The sequence below is a fragment of the Mytilus edulis genome, chromosome 1 (genome assembly GCF_963676685.1).
Source record: "Mytilus edulis chromosome 1, xbMytEdul2.2, whole genome shotgun sequence".
Taxonomy (NCBI): domain Eukaryota; kingdom Metazoa; phylum Mollusca; class Bivalvia; order Mytilida; family Mytilidae; genus Mytilus; species Mytilus edulis.
The window spans coordinates 50,072,327-50,089,598 of NC_092344.1; the positions used below are offsets into that span (position 1 = coordinate 50,072,327).

A 17,272-nucleotide genomic window follows, 5' to 3' on the forward strand; every position below is an offset into this window, starting at 1 on the left:
TAAAATATATATGAACCACAGTAGCGTGTCCGATCCTATTTATAGAAATTGCTTATTCTCTATATGAATGAAGGATTTAAACACGACATTTGTCATTAAAATTGATTCTACGATCTGACAATGGCGAGCAGCGAAGATGGCGAAACAGCTTCTGTAAGTACATGTATACCTAATAAACAGCATGGTAAAATGAAATATTAGAATTAACCAATAAATTACTGAACACGATCACTCCATGAAATGTGTGACCAAATTAAAGGTATTAAATATTACATAAACGCTTTCTTGAGGATTCATTTCTATACACATTTGTTTATCAAACATAATCACTTCCTTAAACGTGAATATATGAGGGTGTGAATGGGGTTTTACAGAATAGAGAATAATGGACAAAACATTAAGAATAGAGAAAAACAAACTAAAATAAATAATGACAAGATAATGATGAGATGCCTAAAAATGTCGAACAGAGAACCTTGACAAAAAGCATAGAGAAAAGAGTAAAATAGCCTAATAATTTAAATAATACACAGTCCCTTAATAAATCTACCATCTTTTAAATGAGATTTTACTAAGTTGCAAATTATGTAAAGATGCTTAAATTTATAGTATATATTATAAAGGGTATTAATTAAAATTTTAACTATTGTAGAATTTTTAGTGATTCGGAAATGTTTAGGGTAGATGACTGTCTGAATAAATGGTCCAAATTTTATTTTCGATTTCAACCAGGAAGTTGATCAAATGATAATGATTAATAATTAAACAGTATTGCTCTATCAAATGCCTGTCATGACCATTGCAGAATTCTACAAGAGACCATGAATTGAAACTAGAATGAGGAAGTAATTGAAATTTTGTAGTATAACATAGGGAATACAAATTCTGCCCCCGGTTTTTTATAAAATTGGATAGAAGTAATGGGAGAAATAATTAGGTACCCGTTCTATATACTTAAATATTCTTTGAATAATACATCGTAATGTAAGTACATCAGGAAAACAACCAGTATTACAAAATCATTGAAATAGTTTGAAGTTCTTTTAAAAGACGTTTAAATGTAACTAAAAAAATACAAATCATTAACTTGCAACTTAAATTGTCATTGTTACAATTTTAGTAGCATTTTGTTAATTCAAATTATTCACAAAATAGAAACAAAAACTTGTTTCAAAGGAACTGGTCGACAGCATGTGTAGCTTACTTGATTTTTTTTATATTATAAACAAAATGGAATTATATAAGTCCCGATGGAACGGAAACACCTTTGTGTGGTACACGACAGTCTAAATAATAGAAGATCAAAGTGAGAAATCATATAATTTATCAATGCATAAAAACATTATAAACATACAAATACTCATTGGGGCGAAACCATTCATCTTTACGTAACTGCACTGTATACGAGCTTCTTTTGACAAATTTCCTAAAGTAACTAAAGAAAACCATTCGCGTGTTAAAATTCTGTGCTATTTACATATCAAATATCATACTCAATACTTTATTTTATTTACAAATATTTACAAATCTAAAAAAAACAACCGTATATTTAAACAAAAACTTGTTTATTTAATACAAACACTAATAGATGGTCAATATAAAAACACACACTCACGTGTGTTTGTTTACATAAATAGAAAATTGTGTATGGTCAATTTTAATATAAATACCTATGAATAGTCGGTTTTGACTTTAACATCACAAGATGAAGTTACACAGAAAGACATGTCCATCTAGTCAGAAACAATTGACCAATCTACGCTCACATTTCACAGAATGTTTAATTGGCGGAAAAGCAGCCCCCACAGGTCTTAAAGTTGTTTTTTGCCAAGCTATGAATATATATCAACAGCTTCTGTACTCGAGTTCTGACTAAGAAATAACGTGCATACCTGGTATTCATAGATAAAATGTGTTTCAAAAATGATATGGCTATATAAACTCAAATGTGTCAAAAATATAACAAAAATGAACGTTACTCGTAACAATATTATTGAATTGCCATTTAACAATAAATGCGTTGATTCACGCTTTAATTTCGCCTAATTTTCCCTAAACTTACTATAAGAGTTTTAGAGAGATAAGAGTCGGACGATCCCACAGATATTCATAAAACTAGCAAGTCGAGAAATACTTACAATGCGGAAGACCAAGAAATTATTAACATATTCACAAAACAGAACAGGTTAAGGGCATCAATACGTACCCACAACATACTACGGATTGTATGAGACTTTCAAGACCTGCATATTAAAACCTAACAATCAAACATGCCGAAATATACGCACAGACGCATGATTAAGTATTACGTTGTTGATGTTCTTTTTAAGCATAAGCAACCATCACCAGAAACAATTGACAGAATTCTAGCAACTATATATGGACAGTGTATTGGTGATGCAATTGGACTTCTCACTGAATTTTTATCAAAGGATGAGGCAAAGAAGGTGAATATTGTTTTAGACTTCCAGTTATTATAAGGTTACTAAAAGCTGTCGACAGTTAAAAGTTCATCAACAGATATTAAAATAATATAAATTAAGAAAATCAACGCATTTATAGTTTAACACAGAGTAGACACGTCTGTCTCAGTGGCGGATCCAGAAATTTCCATAAGTCGGGGCCTACTGACTGACTTAAGAGGGGACCCGCTCCAGTCACGCTTCAGTGATTCCCTATATAATCAACCAAATTTTTTCCCAAAAAGGGGGGGGGCCGGGCCCCTTGCCCCCCCCTAAATCCGCCTCTGTGTCTTATTCTATTTTTTACCCGCTATCGGTCAGTTTTGAGTTTTAAATTTGCACTTCAGAAACAGTGTATTAATGATAAATGCAATTCGAATCTTAAAATATTTCTACAGATTATAAAATATGAACAGTAAAGTTACAAAAAAAAAATATTATTTATAAATCATGACAGCACAGGAGTGCTTACTATATTGGGCAGGTGAAAAGATCGGGAAAGAAATGTCTACCAGGTAGTTTTTAAAAATAACCAGAAATACAAGAAAACTGATATCTCTTTTTATTGTAAGTTTGAAGAATAATTGAAGTAAGATACTTGCATATATAGTTAATAGCCAAACATTTTACTAACGCGAATTTATGGCAGGCTGATAATATATAAACAAATCCTTTACAGGATGCTGATTTGTATAATAAATGTATCGTATGTAAAGACTATAAAACTAAAACTAAGTGAACGTATGTCCTTTTGGGAAAAATCAAGCAAAAATAATATCTCATATAAAAACTCTTACAAAAAATAATCCCCACAAACAGAAACGTATTGCGTTTGAGAATCATTTAAAGGAAGTGAATTGCACAATTAAATTGGTGCTGAAATAGGGGTCTTATGGTTATGGATGCTGGTATTAAGACCAGTGATTTTTTTTACATTACATCTTATTTGAGAAGTCCCAAAAAGAATTAAGTCTGAACGAAAGGAGATGAAACCATAACAAAACAGCACAAGCTAATACAAAACAAAAACTATAGGTTAATATAAGTATTTAACACATTTAATTTGACAAGAACGCATAATTTTTGTATGAATATAGATCATTGGCAGTGGTAAATTATTTGTGTACTTACTTTCCCATTTAATTTATTCATATTAAATATCTCTTTGAAGCATTATGGGAAAAAAGCCAAAAAATTAGAATATCGACATAAAAAGATCGTTGATGATTTTCACAGATCAAGATGGCGAGAAGGCGACTGGACAGATGACAGTGACCAAATGATACTAATTATGAGATCTCTTGTCGACTGTGGTGGTAAGGTATGTTACGAAATTTCCAGTTTCAAAGTCGACATCCAGCGCTCTAGACAATTTAACCATATTTACTTTTAAAAATGAGAGTAGAATAATCTGATATTGAAAATGACTAAAACAATGTCAAAAGAAATAAAATATACATTTCTTCAAATATTATTATGGTTGTTAAATTATTTTTTATTCTTATTTTCATTTGATTCTCTGATAATCGTGCTGGATAGAAAATAAGTACTTATGTTTGGGGTTGTCCATAATTACCTTTTTTTTATGTATCAAAATATTTTATTTACATTTTTTGATAAGTAGTTTATTTTCATATATTTGGCCTTGATCATCAATAATGAGACGTTCGTGTAATGTCGAAATACGTACTAGTGAAGTACAATTGGTAACGTTCATATTACCGTATTTTGAAGTGTTCAACATCAAAATTAAATCTGACCTAGCCAAAACGAAGTCCAGAGGCATACAGTACACAAAACTTAAATTACATTTAAATGACGTCTGGAAATATTACTATAATATTAAAAAGTATTTTATTTTAGGTAGACCCTGTTGACTTTGCTAAAAAGTTTAAAACCTGGATTAAGAGTGGTTTTAGTGAGGTGGGTGATTTATCTGGATTGGGTATAGGTCTTACAACAATGAATGTAACTTCACGTCCAGACTTCCTAATAGACCCACATGAGGTAAGACGCATTTCACGTGATACCTACCATAAACTGGTTACACTGAACAAACTTAAGTAAGAGCAAACAAAGTCTTGTTATATTTCTAAAGCTCTTCATAATAAAATAGTCAACTCATATTATAATTTAGCACCTTTAATATAATTAACAAATACTATATTACTTCTTAGGAATTTTTGGTCCTCAATGCTCTTCAACTTCGTTTTTATTTGGCGTTGTTAACTTTTTTTATTCGAGCGTCACTGATGAGTCTTTTAAAGACGAAACGCGCGTCTGGCGTAAATACAAAATTTGAATCCTGGTATCTATGATGAGGTTCTTTACCAATAAGACCCTATAACCTGCCAATTTTAGGAATTGTTAGGATTGATTTTGGGAGTTATCAGCTTAATGGTTAGCGGTCAAAAACAAGCATTTTGTGAATTAGTGTATGTATCTCTACCTGGTTTTAATGCTTTTCAACTTTGTACTTGATTACAATGCACTGCAGCTTCGAACTCGATGCCTATGCTCTTCAACTTTGTACTTATTGTCAATGCTAATTGACGTCATAATTGATTCCAATGCAGCTTCAACTTCGTTCTTGATTTCAATCCTTTTCAACTTCGTACTTGATTTCAATCCTCTTCAACTTTGTACTTGATTTCAATTCTCTTCAACTTCGTAATTGATTTCAATCCGCTTCAACTTCGTACTTGATTTCAATTATCTTCAACTTCGTAATTGATTTCAATTCTCTTCAACTTCATTACTTGATTTCAATTCTCTTCAACTTCGTAATTGTTTCAAATGCAGCTTCAACTTCGTAACTTTTTCAAATGCAGTTTCAACTTCGTAATTGTTTCAAATGCACCTTCAACTTCGTAATTGTTTCAGATGCACCTTTAACTTCGCACTTGATTTGGCCCTTTTGATATTTGTTATTTGAGTGTCACTAAAGAGTCTTTGGTAGATGAAACGCATAATCCTGGTATATATGCTGTGTTTATTCAGTACTGTGTATTTCCTGGAGTCTGTTTCATAGAAAAACTTAGCACTAAGATCGGTCGTAAGTATACAGAATTGTTCATGACTTAAAATCAATCTTAGTCGTAAGTTTTTTTTAGTTAAACCGACTCCTAGTCCTTCTAGATGTAAAGAAAAAAATACACCTTTAGACTAATAATAAAAACAACCATAATTTTGAAATAACTTATATTTGCCATTTGATTATGAACTTTCCGTTTTGAATTTTCCTCGGAGTTCAGTATTTTTGTGGTTTTACTTTTTATGATAGAAAAAGATTATGTATAATTTTATTCCTGGTTTTAAAATTATATTGGTTCTGAATCTTTCATATCACTGTAAACTTTTTATCACTACATTTTAGGTAGCCCGGTATGTTTGGGATGAACAAGACAGAAATATTGCATCCAATGGTGCTGTAATGAGGACCTCCATCGTTGGTATTCACATGTTCTGGAGTTTAGATGATGTAACAAAAAATGCAAGGGACTTTGCAAAAACAACACATCACGATCCAAGGTTAATTTATTTGGTGTCTTCCTCCTATTCCCACTTTTTAAAAATACTATTCCTTCTATTCCCACTTGCAAATAACAATAGATGTTTTGATAAATAATTTGTTTTTATAACAATCAGGGTTAATTAGAATTTCACCTGAGATTTACCTGTATTTTTTTTAAAGCATAACATATTTGGTACACTGTTTAGGTATAGTACCTTGTTTATCTAAAATATGTTTCTTTTTTCATCAAAGAAATACTTAAAAATAGAGAAAAATTAAAAAGAATAGATTGGAGTTAGACTTATTTTAAAACTTTTGAATTTGTACTTAAAAATAAAGAAAAAATATGATAAATAGATTGGAGTCAGATTTATTTTTGAATTTTTGAGTTTGTAACTTTAAAAAATTGTCTGCTTTACTAATAAATCATGATATAAATCATGATATAAATAATATTATAACAAAGTATAATCTTGTTAATTCTCACAAACCAAATAACAGAAAGGTATAAAGATAATTATGCATATTTCAATACAATTACATAAATAAATAATGTACGAAAGTAGATAGAGGCATTCACAATTGTTCACCCAGAAAAGTTCAATTGGTTATTGATCTCCTTAATAAGTTTACAAAGTTCGTTCAGTTCTGTACATTTTGGGGAATTCATTAAGTCATAAATCTTCAATGTGTTTGTTCTATTTCTATTGTAAAATACAATACGTTGTTTTCTACAATTATCGAAAGCTGAACAATTAAAAATGTAATGGTATTCATCACCAATGGCATCTGAATTACACAATACACATTTTCTGTTTTCTCTTTCTATGTTTTGCCATCTTCTAGTTTCTATTGGAGATTTTATGTTCAAAGTTCCAAATTTAAGAAATAAGGATATCTTCCGGTCATCCAAAATAAATATTTCTCAAACTCCAAAGTAACTTTAAATAAACGATAATTTAATGCTTTTGGTGATTCCTGTTGGCTTAAGATGTGGAATAAAAGTATACTTTAAAATATAATTACTTGGACCAATAGTTAAAGATATAAAATAATGGGTGAATGAACCATTTATTTAGAGAAGTTTAATGCACACTCAACATTAGCAAAAACACATAATCCAGGTTTTAAACTTTTTAGCAAAGTCAACAGGGTCTACCTAAAATAAAATACTTTTTAATATTATAGTAATATTTTCAGACGTCATTTAAATGTAATTTAAGTTTTGTGTACTGCATGCCTCTGGACTTCGTTTTGGCTAGGTCAGATTTAATTTTGATGTTTGATGTTGAACACTTCAAAATACAGTAATATGAACGTTACAAATTGTAGTGCACTAGTACATATCTCGACATTACAATTATATAGGAAGTGGAATAGAACAAATTTAACACAAAACGCGTCCATACATCACTGGGTATGGATGACACTTAAAACGCCACTCACTATAGAGGAGTAGGGTGTTCAACAATGAATTTTTACATATTCGGGTTTTGATTTTTTTTGTCTTGTAGATGCCAGGCTTCTACAGTAGCTGTGTCTGTTGCCATAGCGACCATGTTACAAGGAAAGCATATGGACAAACACGGCAAATTCATAGTGAAAGACATAATACAAGACGCCTATGAATATGCATCAACGTGTTTAGAAACGGATACAGAAAAGAAAGACCTTATGTTCTATTTGACATGTGATGATATTGAAGATTTGAAATTAGACGAAGCCAAAAAAATTGGCTACACATACAAATCTATGGGTACAGGATTTTGGGCATTGAAGCAAGATGATTTCCGGAAAACAATCACAAAAATTGTGATGCAGGTACAAATTTGATTATAGTTGGTTTTTTTTCAAATTTAGTAATCACTTTTGAATTTCTTACTTGTGACGCAAATATTACTCTAATTTTCATTATCACCATTTCAGCATCAAGGATTTAAAGAAAATGTGATACAATGCGGTAAATATAGATAAAAGGGTAAATCTGAACTTTAACATCAAATGTAAAAATGAATCTTGCTTTAATACATGTAGCTCTACATTTTGTTTATTATCCTGCTCTTGAATTAAAAAGTTTAATTTGATTTTAAGAGGGTAGAGGCAAGTGTCTCGTATTTTTTATTATTTTTTTTTCTTTCTGTGAGCTCATTCTGTCTTGCCGGTTTCCAAATATCCTATATTTCCAATTGAATGATATGTGTGTATTTTTATTAATTGTTTAACTTATTTTCTACGTAGGGAGGAGATGCCGATACAAATGCCTGTGTTGGAGGTGCTTTACTGGGATGTAAACTTGGAACGTCTACTTTACCGAAATCATGGTTGACTAAACTTTTACACAAGGACTGGTTGGATAATGAAATCAAAAAGTAAGTTTTCTGTATTTTCAAATGAATATTTATCAATTATAGACTTTTGACGAGGTCAATACGTTATATATTGACCTGTTCAGGTTATATTGACCGAGGTCGAAGTCAATATTATGCATTTATTTCCCCTGCCTGAGGGAAATATGAAGATTTGTTCACCCAAGAATATTCATATTTCACGAGGGAAATATGATTTTTCGAGGGTGAACAAATCTTCATATCTTCCGAAGCCAAGGGAAATGAATGTTTTTTCCACTGCATAAGCTTTGAATACTATCTGAACTTCAAGTATTAGTTTGCATACCGGCATTTTTTCCGACTTATCCGCTTATTTTTATTACTAAACACGACACACATATTGATAAACATTATGGATAAACATTAATTATTTAATAAGTCCTTTTGTTTTAACTTCTGTAATAAATTTGTGAACACGATAATGATATTTGCCAAAGCTATTTAGAAAATAAGAGGTTCAACACGTTATGTACATAAACCGCGCGTAATGCGGGGTTCACACATTGCCGATTATTGCTCCCGTTTGAGATCAGACAGCGATACGACACGAAAAGTGAAAAAGTCGGATTAGTATCCTCAATTATCTGGAATGTCCTATTATTGTCTGAACGCAGTCGTTTTAGTTCGTAACAGATTCCTTCTGGTCGGGAAGGGTCCGAATAGTTCGGCAAAGCACCCCGACAGTTAGTTGCGTCCCGTAACATTCGGGGAAACTCAACCGATTTTTTCTAGTCGGATTACAATCGTACCTATGTCGTGACAGATTCTGCTGTATCGGGTCGAATTCCTAACATTGTTCTGTGTATTCGGGACGGTGTCCTGTGGAACGGGAATGATCTGGAGAAGTCCCGACAATAACAGAATACAATACGACTGAGACCAGACAAAGCCGTTTGCAATGCGATAGAGCGGACCGTGATAGGATTACGTCCCGACAGTACCTGATCATCCCGACAGTTTTCGAACGGATAACTTCCGTCAGCGTCGGTTCACTGTCTTGTCACTATCTGATCTCTGTCGGATTACATTCGGTAGAATCGGGACGCAGTCGTGACAGACTCGGTCGAATTTTACCTGGCGAAAGATACAAATCGAATTTCCATCCACGATTCACAGGATCTTGATCAGACTTTTGACAAATCTTAATCGGGAATGGTCCTGTCAAGGACGGCAGTAAAAATCGTGAATGTGTGACCCCAGCTTTACGTCACACGATTTAGTCCCGACATGTCAGAGGGGAATGTGATACTCAGAGGTGAATATGTATAGATTATAACATGGCCTTTTCCATATTGGCCCTGGTATCATCCCGAGACTCCCATATCGGCCTCGAGGCTTTAGTCAATATGGAAAAGACATGTTATAATCTATTTATCACATATCTAAGTTCTGCAGAATAGAGACACAAAGTTTAATTATTAGAATTTAATAAAACATAACAGGCAAAATTTTTAATTTTGTATCACAAAAGTGTCGTCATTTGGAATCAGGGCACAATATCAATATCGTCTTTTTTGCCCCGGGCAATTTTGAGGTTATTGCATATGCAAAACCCATCGTATTCGTAACAAATATGTTATAAGAAGTTTTGTTCCACGTCACGTGTGAACGTTTCAACCAATCAAATGTTGATTTCGCTATCAAAATCAACATGCAGTGGAATAAAATCTAACAGGTCCATCCATATATAACGTATATATGTAGATCATAGCGTAAGTTTGAAAACGATATTGACTCGATGTTGCTATTTTTTGGAAATGATATTGACGCTATGTTACTATTCTTGGAAATGATATTGACGCTTTATTATACCTCAGTTATCATTTTCTATATAAATTAAGTACAATATTTTGACTATTTTTTTCAAATTGCAAGCATTACTATTGGACCGGTCCAACTATTGGACATCGATGAAACTATTTGACCGCAAGCGTCTTTATATTTCGCGGAATTTCCAATGCAGCTACGGGATTGGAGGATCATAGTTTGAAAATACCGCAAGAGTGACGACGTCTCGTTTTACATACTGTAAGGTTGACGTCAGTGGTTTCTGCTTTTCATATTACGATAGATGATTTATCACCGCCAGTTATTGTATGTGGTCTTTTTCGATATAATAAAACACTTACTGACTGGATATTCGTGGAATAGTAAGTTTATTGTCCCCTCGGATACAACTTTTGCCCTTGGCTACGCCTCAGGACAATAGTTACACCTCGGGAAACAATAAACTTACTATTCGACTCATACCAAGTCAATAAGTATACAATGTTACTATATTAGTAATAACATGGCGTCAATATCTTTTCAAAATATAGTGCTGTCGAGTCAATATGGCAAAATAGTGAAAAAATACAAAATATATATTTGAAAACACGTGACCAAATAAACCAATGAGAAACAAGAAAAATCTAACCATATGTAATATAAGATGTTATGAACAGTTAACTTACAGAAAGTATAACCAAGCTTTAAAATAAAGAACGTCACTCCTGCGCTTCGTCGATCATTCAGTTTCTCTTGATTGCTAAAATGAAGTCATATCGAATGAAATGATGAGCATTGAAAACGAAAACTTCCGAAAATGATTTTAATCATTTATGAACAAATAACTATTATACTTTAATCTGATGTGCTTGTATCTTTCTTAAACTCAGATTAATTCTTTACCTATATTCATCAATGGCACTACCGTTCTCATACCCTATATTGTACAGGTACACACAATATATTCGAGAATCGTATTTTCTTGTTAGGACTGTGTGTACTCATCTTTTAAAAGTCTTATACTCCCGTTATCTACAATGCAGACTAACATTTATTGTACCTTTGATGCATCCTAGTTATTTGTATAAAATTAACTATAACATTTTCAATTTTTATCAATCCGGTAAATCATGACCGTGCATATTTTAAGTTGCCAATTTATGTATATCTTGTACTTCCTATTTTAGCTTGCTACTTTATGTATGTCTAGTAAATCTATACTTAATTACATTTTTATTATGCACTTGACTTCATTTATCATTACTGTAGCTTTGAAATTTAATTATCTATTCATTATTTAGCCTGGTATTTTATGTACTAAGACTGTAGCTTTGTTCTATCTGTACACGTATTTGTACTGTAACTGGCATTCTGTGCACCTATACTAATGCCAGGTACATAATGGCTCTGTTTTAGTTGAATTTACTTTCCCCGTGTACTCTTTTATTATTATTGCTTTATAAAGTACAAACACTTTACCCGGATACTGTGTGTTCCTGAATTTCTCCTGGTTTTTAATATACATTACATATATTGATGTGGTATTTTATATATCTATACTTAACCAAAATACTTCATTTATTAAATCTTTAATTTGGTATTTCATATAGGAGGGGTAGAAAGGGGTCCCTGATTCCCACAACACTACCTCCTATACCTCCCACTTCCCTATCTCTTTACTCAGACGAAAATTTGTCATTTTTTTCTGCATATCCCAAATCTATCGGTGTTCTTGTCCACTGACTCACGCTTCTCATCTCTTCCCCCCTAATTTCCTCACTCATGCGCTCTTTTATTGTTTTACATCAGTTTCATAAAAATTGATTTATATTTTTCAGATATTTTGAAATGATGAAATGGGAAAGGAGTAATAAATCAAAAGTAAAATGATAAAACTCAACATTATCGAAAAAGATATATGTGTAGATAGGGAAAAGGACAGAGAGGAACGCTTACAAACCATTTATAAGTTGGAAAATATATGATAATCGCGAGATTACTATATATATACTATTTGCTTTGACTTACACAGCTTTCCTCCATTGCTTCTTACACCGTCGCACTATAAATAAGAATGACAATGATGACAGTTGGAATGGAAAGAAAATTTAAGATCTCTGGCAATAAACGTGAAGTTGTCGTTCTTTGAATAGATGCAGCTTTACTTTGTAGTTTGAGAAGATTTAAAACGAAATGAATTATTGGAATTAATCTGAGAGGAAGAAATGAGAATTACATTTTTTTCTGGCCTTAACCGTATATAGTATATAGATTGTAGATGTTTTTGTTCCAGATAATGCAGAACTTGTTTCAATATTGTAACTCCAGTTACTAATTTGACCATGATATATTATTGTCACCCTTCAGTTTCATTTGAAACTCATTATGCAAGTACATGTATAACTGTTTGATCTTACAAAGGTGTGTTAGAGAGAGACACGTCTATATGTATGCTTGTATGTTTGCATCCATCCTCTTACATGTGGACCAGGATCTGCTTACCCTTCCGGAGCACCTGAGATCACCCCCAGATTTTGGTGGGGTTCGTTTTTCTTAGGCTTTAGTTTTCTATGTTGTGTCTTGTTTACTAATATTTGTCTGCTTGTCTTTCTCTTTTTTAGCCATGGCGTTATCAGTTTATTTTCGATTTATGAGTTTGACTGTCCCTTTATTATGTTTTGCCCCTCTTTTACAGTTATAATGCTGTAAGCTACAAAAAATGTGTATATTATCATGATTCTCCTTTATTTGATTTTTTTCAAAGTTAAGAATTGTTCATTTTTTTTTTTATAAAACTCTGCATATAATAGTACCTTTATTTCTGCGTTTTGTTTCACTATTCACTCTTTATCTTGTAACTACTTTAAAATATCCCAAAAGTGTTAATTTTAATGCGTTGTTCATCAAACGATTATACAGATTTTAAATAACATTGGTCAATTATTGAAAGTAAGCATATTTTTACTTAATCTAAGGTGCTAAGGTCCTCGATGATAAACGGCAGTGTAACCCGAAAAAAGTTTATCAATATGGGTGATATATGTCAGATTTAATTTTTTTTGTACCATTATAAACTGTATTGCAAGGAAGATACATGTGTCAAACAGACATTAATATAAGGAGGTATATTATGTTTATGAGACAGCAACTAATCGACACAACCAAACCAAAGATATATGTAAGGTCGAAACAACTTCAATGACTTGATGCTAATAATTACAACTATAATTGTTAAAACTTTTTATTCAGCATCAAACTTTCTCCTCATTTATTATTATTGCATTGATATTTATTCTATTATACTAAATTTGAGTTCTGTAAATGTTCAAGTGATGTATTAAACAGTCATAGTATGATATGTATCAGAATTAGTATATAATATTTTTCTTTTTGTTATATGAACTCAATTTTATTTCAATTTTTTGACAAGTATTTGTCAAAAGGATTTCTTGCTTGTTTTGTTATTCAAAAGCAGCTCATATTAAATGTCTGTATTCACCATCCAATCAATACAGAGAAAGATACACAATTCATTATTTAAATCCAAGACGTCTTTTTTTCTGACAGAGTTGAAGGACAGGTGATGAACCACTAGAGCGCATGTTTTTAAGTTTTGAATAGTTGCATAATATTTGTTTTATTGATTCATATCTTATCGAACATTTAGCTCAAATGTTAAAGTGTTTTTTTTAATATATCAAACCATTGAAGTATTAAATTGACATTATTATTCCATGATCAAACGTATGTTTTCTGCTGTAGTGTTATAGAAGTCTAATAAATATAAACTTATAGTCTATGTTTCAAGTACCTGCATATTTTAGTGATATATTCTATATGATTTTTATTCAATGTTAGATGTTAAACTTTTTTTTTTTTTGTTATGATTGATACTGTATTGTTATGCAGGATTCGTTGAAATAAAGTTATTGCCATACTTTAATGCTATTATTTTAGATCTATAAATTAGATTGAAAAATGTAAATGTCAGAGGCGAATTTATGAGGGGGAGGTTGTCCGGACCCCCTCCCAATCATTTAGTTGATCATTTAGGGATCTCATTGAAGCGTTTCCTCCACCAATAAAAACTGAGTGCCACGAAAGTGGCGTTAAACAACTATTAATCAATCAACACATCTTTGTGTCTGTACATGTACACAAACTATACTTAATAAGATTTGACTTCTCTTGTTGGGATTTTATTTATTTATGGTAAGTCTAATATATATATAGCCTTATACTTTATTTATCTACTATAAAGCCTTGAATGTATTGTACCTTAAATGCATCTAACGTATTTTTTTTCAACTTGCTATTTATTTATGTCCAACTAGAACACACCCGTGATATCGCGGGTCCGTGACTGAATTAAAGTATATAACTATGCGTAAGCCTTATTTTAGTATTGGTATTGTCATCTGATAAAGTCATGCCGATTATAAGATGCACAGTTTTCTCTGCTTTCAAACACTTTTTGTTTGAACCCGTCGACCTGGAACTTTTTGGTAATATTAATTATTTGGAAAACAAAAGGGCCTGGAATGGAGTATTTTGTTTTATTAACAGCATTGTCCCATATTAGTTATAAATAACCGCTGTTTTACGTCATGCCGGCTAACAAATTGAAAACTGTACCTACACGCCTTATTTTAAGTCCAGATTTTTAGTATTCGTATTGTCATCTTAGAAAGTCAAACTAAATAAAATACTACAATAGGAAACAATGTGACAATGATTGAATTTAGAAGTGTCAACTCTGTGATTATGACCCGTGTATTATAGCAAAATCCTAAATACACCCGGTTTTGTGGTGCGCCTGTCAGATGCGGAACGTACAGATAAGGTAAAGGTAACAGGTGAATATACTATTGGTATCGGTATCGGACTCGACCCGTAACTTCTTAATTATTGGCAATATTAATTACGTGGAAAACAAATGGGCCTGGAGTGGTGTAATTTTTAATCAACACCATTGTACTATATTACTTATATATAAACTTGAATTTTTTTATTCATCGTTTTTACGTGATGATGGCTGACAAATTGGACCTCGTAATTTTAGTTTTATAGATCTATATTTTAATTTGCCATTGTATTATGTTATTGTTAATACCACATGTAAATGCATTTATATTTTGGTTTGGTTCTTCAGCTTATATGTGTATGATTACTTTAGCTTGGAAATTCTAGTATTTATTCATTACCTGTTAAACCATGTACTCAGACTGTAGCTGTAAGACTTTGTTCTTTATGTACACATATTCGAACTTTAACTGGCATTTAATTCACACATACTTAAGCCAGGTACTTGGTGGTTCTATGTTCATCGTTATGTTTTATTTGACTTTACTTTACCTGTGCATAATTTGTATGAGCATTATTAGCAATAACTTACCCTGTTTCAGTGTGTTCCTTACTTTTATCTGTTTTAATATACATTACATCCACCCCGCGGAATGCGCGTCTGCCATACAAAATGTCAATGATGAGTTTATTTACAACAACTCCCAGTAACTGGGTCGATGCGACTGCTGGTGGAGGCTTCCTCCTCGAGGGTATTACGAGGCCAATAGTCAGCATATATGTGTTGACATGAATTATCATTAGTATGATCAAAGTTATAAATTAACTTTGAACTTATCGAAAAACTAAGAAATGTCTATCACATGAATAGATATCGATTATCTTACTTGTATTTGGCAGAAATGAATTTTGGGCCAATGCTCTTCAACTTTTTATTTGACCTTTTATGCTGTTTCGATTCGAGCGTCACTGATGAGTCTTCTTTAGACGAAATGGGCGTCTTGCGTACACAATTTCGATCCTGGTTTTCTATGACCAGCTTATTTATTAGCAAACTATTTCATTTATTAAAAAACTCACATGGTACTTCATATATTGATACGTCAGACTGGTTCTTCATGATTTTAAATTTTTGTTATGTATTTTAGATATTTTGAAATGATGAAATGGGAAAGGAATGAAAAATCATAAGAAAAATGAAAAATAATCTACAAGAGAAAAGAAGATAAATTGTGTGGATATGATACCAATCTAGTATTTTCAAAATAGGACAGAGAGGAGCACTGGCCAACAATTTACGAGTTGGAAAATGTCAGTTAATCTCTAGATAACTTCACTCATCGCTTTTATCAACTTCTTTTTCAAATGCTAATGTAACTCAGTCTCACCATCTAATAATTATGATGATTATATATTTTATAATCTATGAACATGAGTATAAAATACAAATATATGATTATATTATGAACACGAGTGATATATGAAAAAGATTATTGATTCTAATATGAAATAACATCAATGAAATATAAAACTATATGATTGTTTTTATACTGTATGAACACGAGTGAACTATGAAAATAAGATAATTGTTTCTATACTGTAAGAACATCAATAAAATATAAAATATATGATTGATTTTTTACTGTATGAACACGAGTAATGTATAAAAATCTATACTATTAAACGAGAAGACCTCATTTTTGGTGTCGCTTCTCTTCTTTCCACAATAAATTAATCAACACGACTCTGTGTCCTATATGTACAGTGCATAGTTGCATTTGTCATCCATTCATATGATTATTCAGATTGAGTTATTTTGGGAGAAAAACGAGAAAAAAGACATCCGGATATTGTCCCGTCATTGGACGAAATTTTAAGTCAGATTATACTTCCGGTTTGTGGTTTTTTTTGTATACTTTGAACAAACAAATAGTACGAATAAAGTGTATTTTAATTCTGTTCAGAGTTTATGTCTGTATACTATGTCAATTGACCACCATGCATCGATTACTAAACTAAGAATTGAAAGTAAATACACTTTATTTATATAGTAATATACAGATAAGCGCTAAAATTATTCATGTGAACTTTTGATACCTTTTCTGAAATTTTACAAAATTCATTGATTACAAAAAAAAAAGATGTGGTATGATTGCCATGTTGAGACAATTCTCCACAAGAGACCAAAATGACACAGAAATTAACGACTATATGTCACCGTACGGCCTTCAACAACGAGCAAAGCCCATACCGCATACTCAGCTTTAAAAGGCCCCGAAATGACGATGTAAAAAAATTCAAACGAGAAAACTAGCGGCCTTATTTATGTACAAAAAAGG

The 17,272-nt window shown here is 31.8% G+C and overlaps 2 protein-coding genes across 3 annotated transcripts in view; one reads left to right on the forward strand and one right to left on the reverse strand.

The window, feature by feature from the left end:
• LOC139513342 (mucin-21-like) overlaps nt 1–17,272 on the reverse strand; it is a 254,285-nt gene that overhangs the window by 213,747 nt on the left and 23,266 nt on the right. The gene's annotated exons all lie outside the window — the stretch shown is intronic.
• On the forward strand, nt 13–16,396 carry LOC139513397 (ADP-ribosyl-[dinitrogen reductase] glycohydrolase-like). Of its 2 annotated transcripts, none has more exons than XM_071301826.1 (8): nt 13–153; nt 2,331–2,447; nt 3,634–3,783; nt 4,326–4,469; nt 5,839–5,993; nt 7,491–7,797; nt 8,215–8,345; nt 11,969–14,073. In XM_071301826.1, the coding sequence occupies exons 1-8, from the start codon at nt 121–123 to the stop codon at nt 12,018–12,020; spliced, it is 1,089 nt and encodes a 362-aa protein (XP_071157927.1). In that variant the 5' UTR covers nt 13–120; the 3' UTR covers nt 12,021–14,073. The 2 variants fall into 2 exon arrangements, with proteins under 2 accessions (XP_071157927.1, XP_071157937.1); XM_071301836.1 differs by lacking the exon at nt 11,969–14,073 and adding an exon at nt 16,082–16,396 and having other exon boundaries at nt 23–153.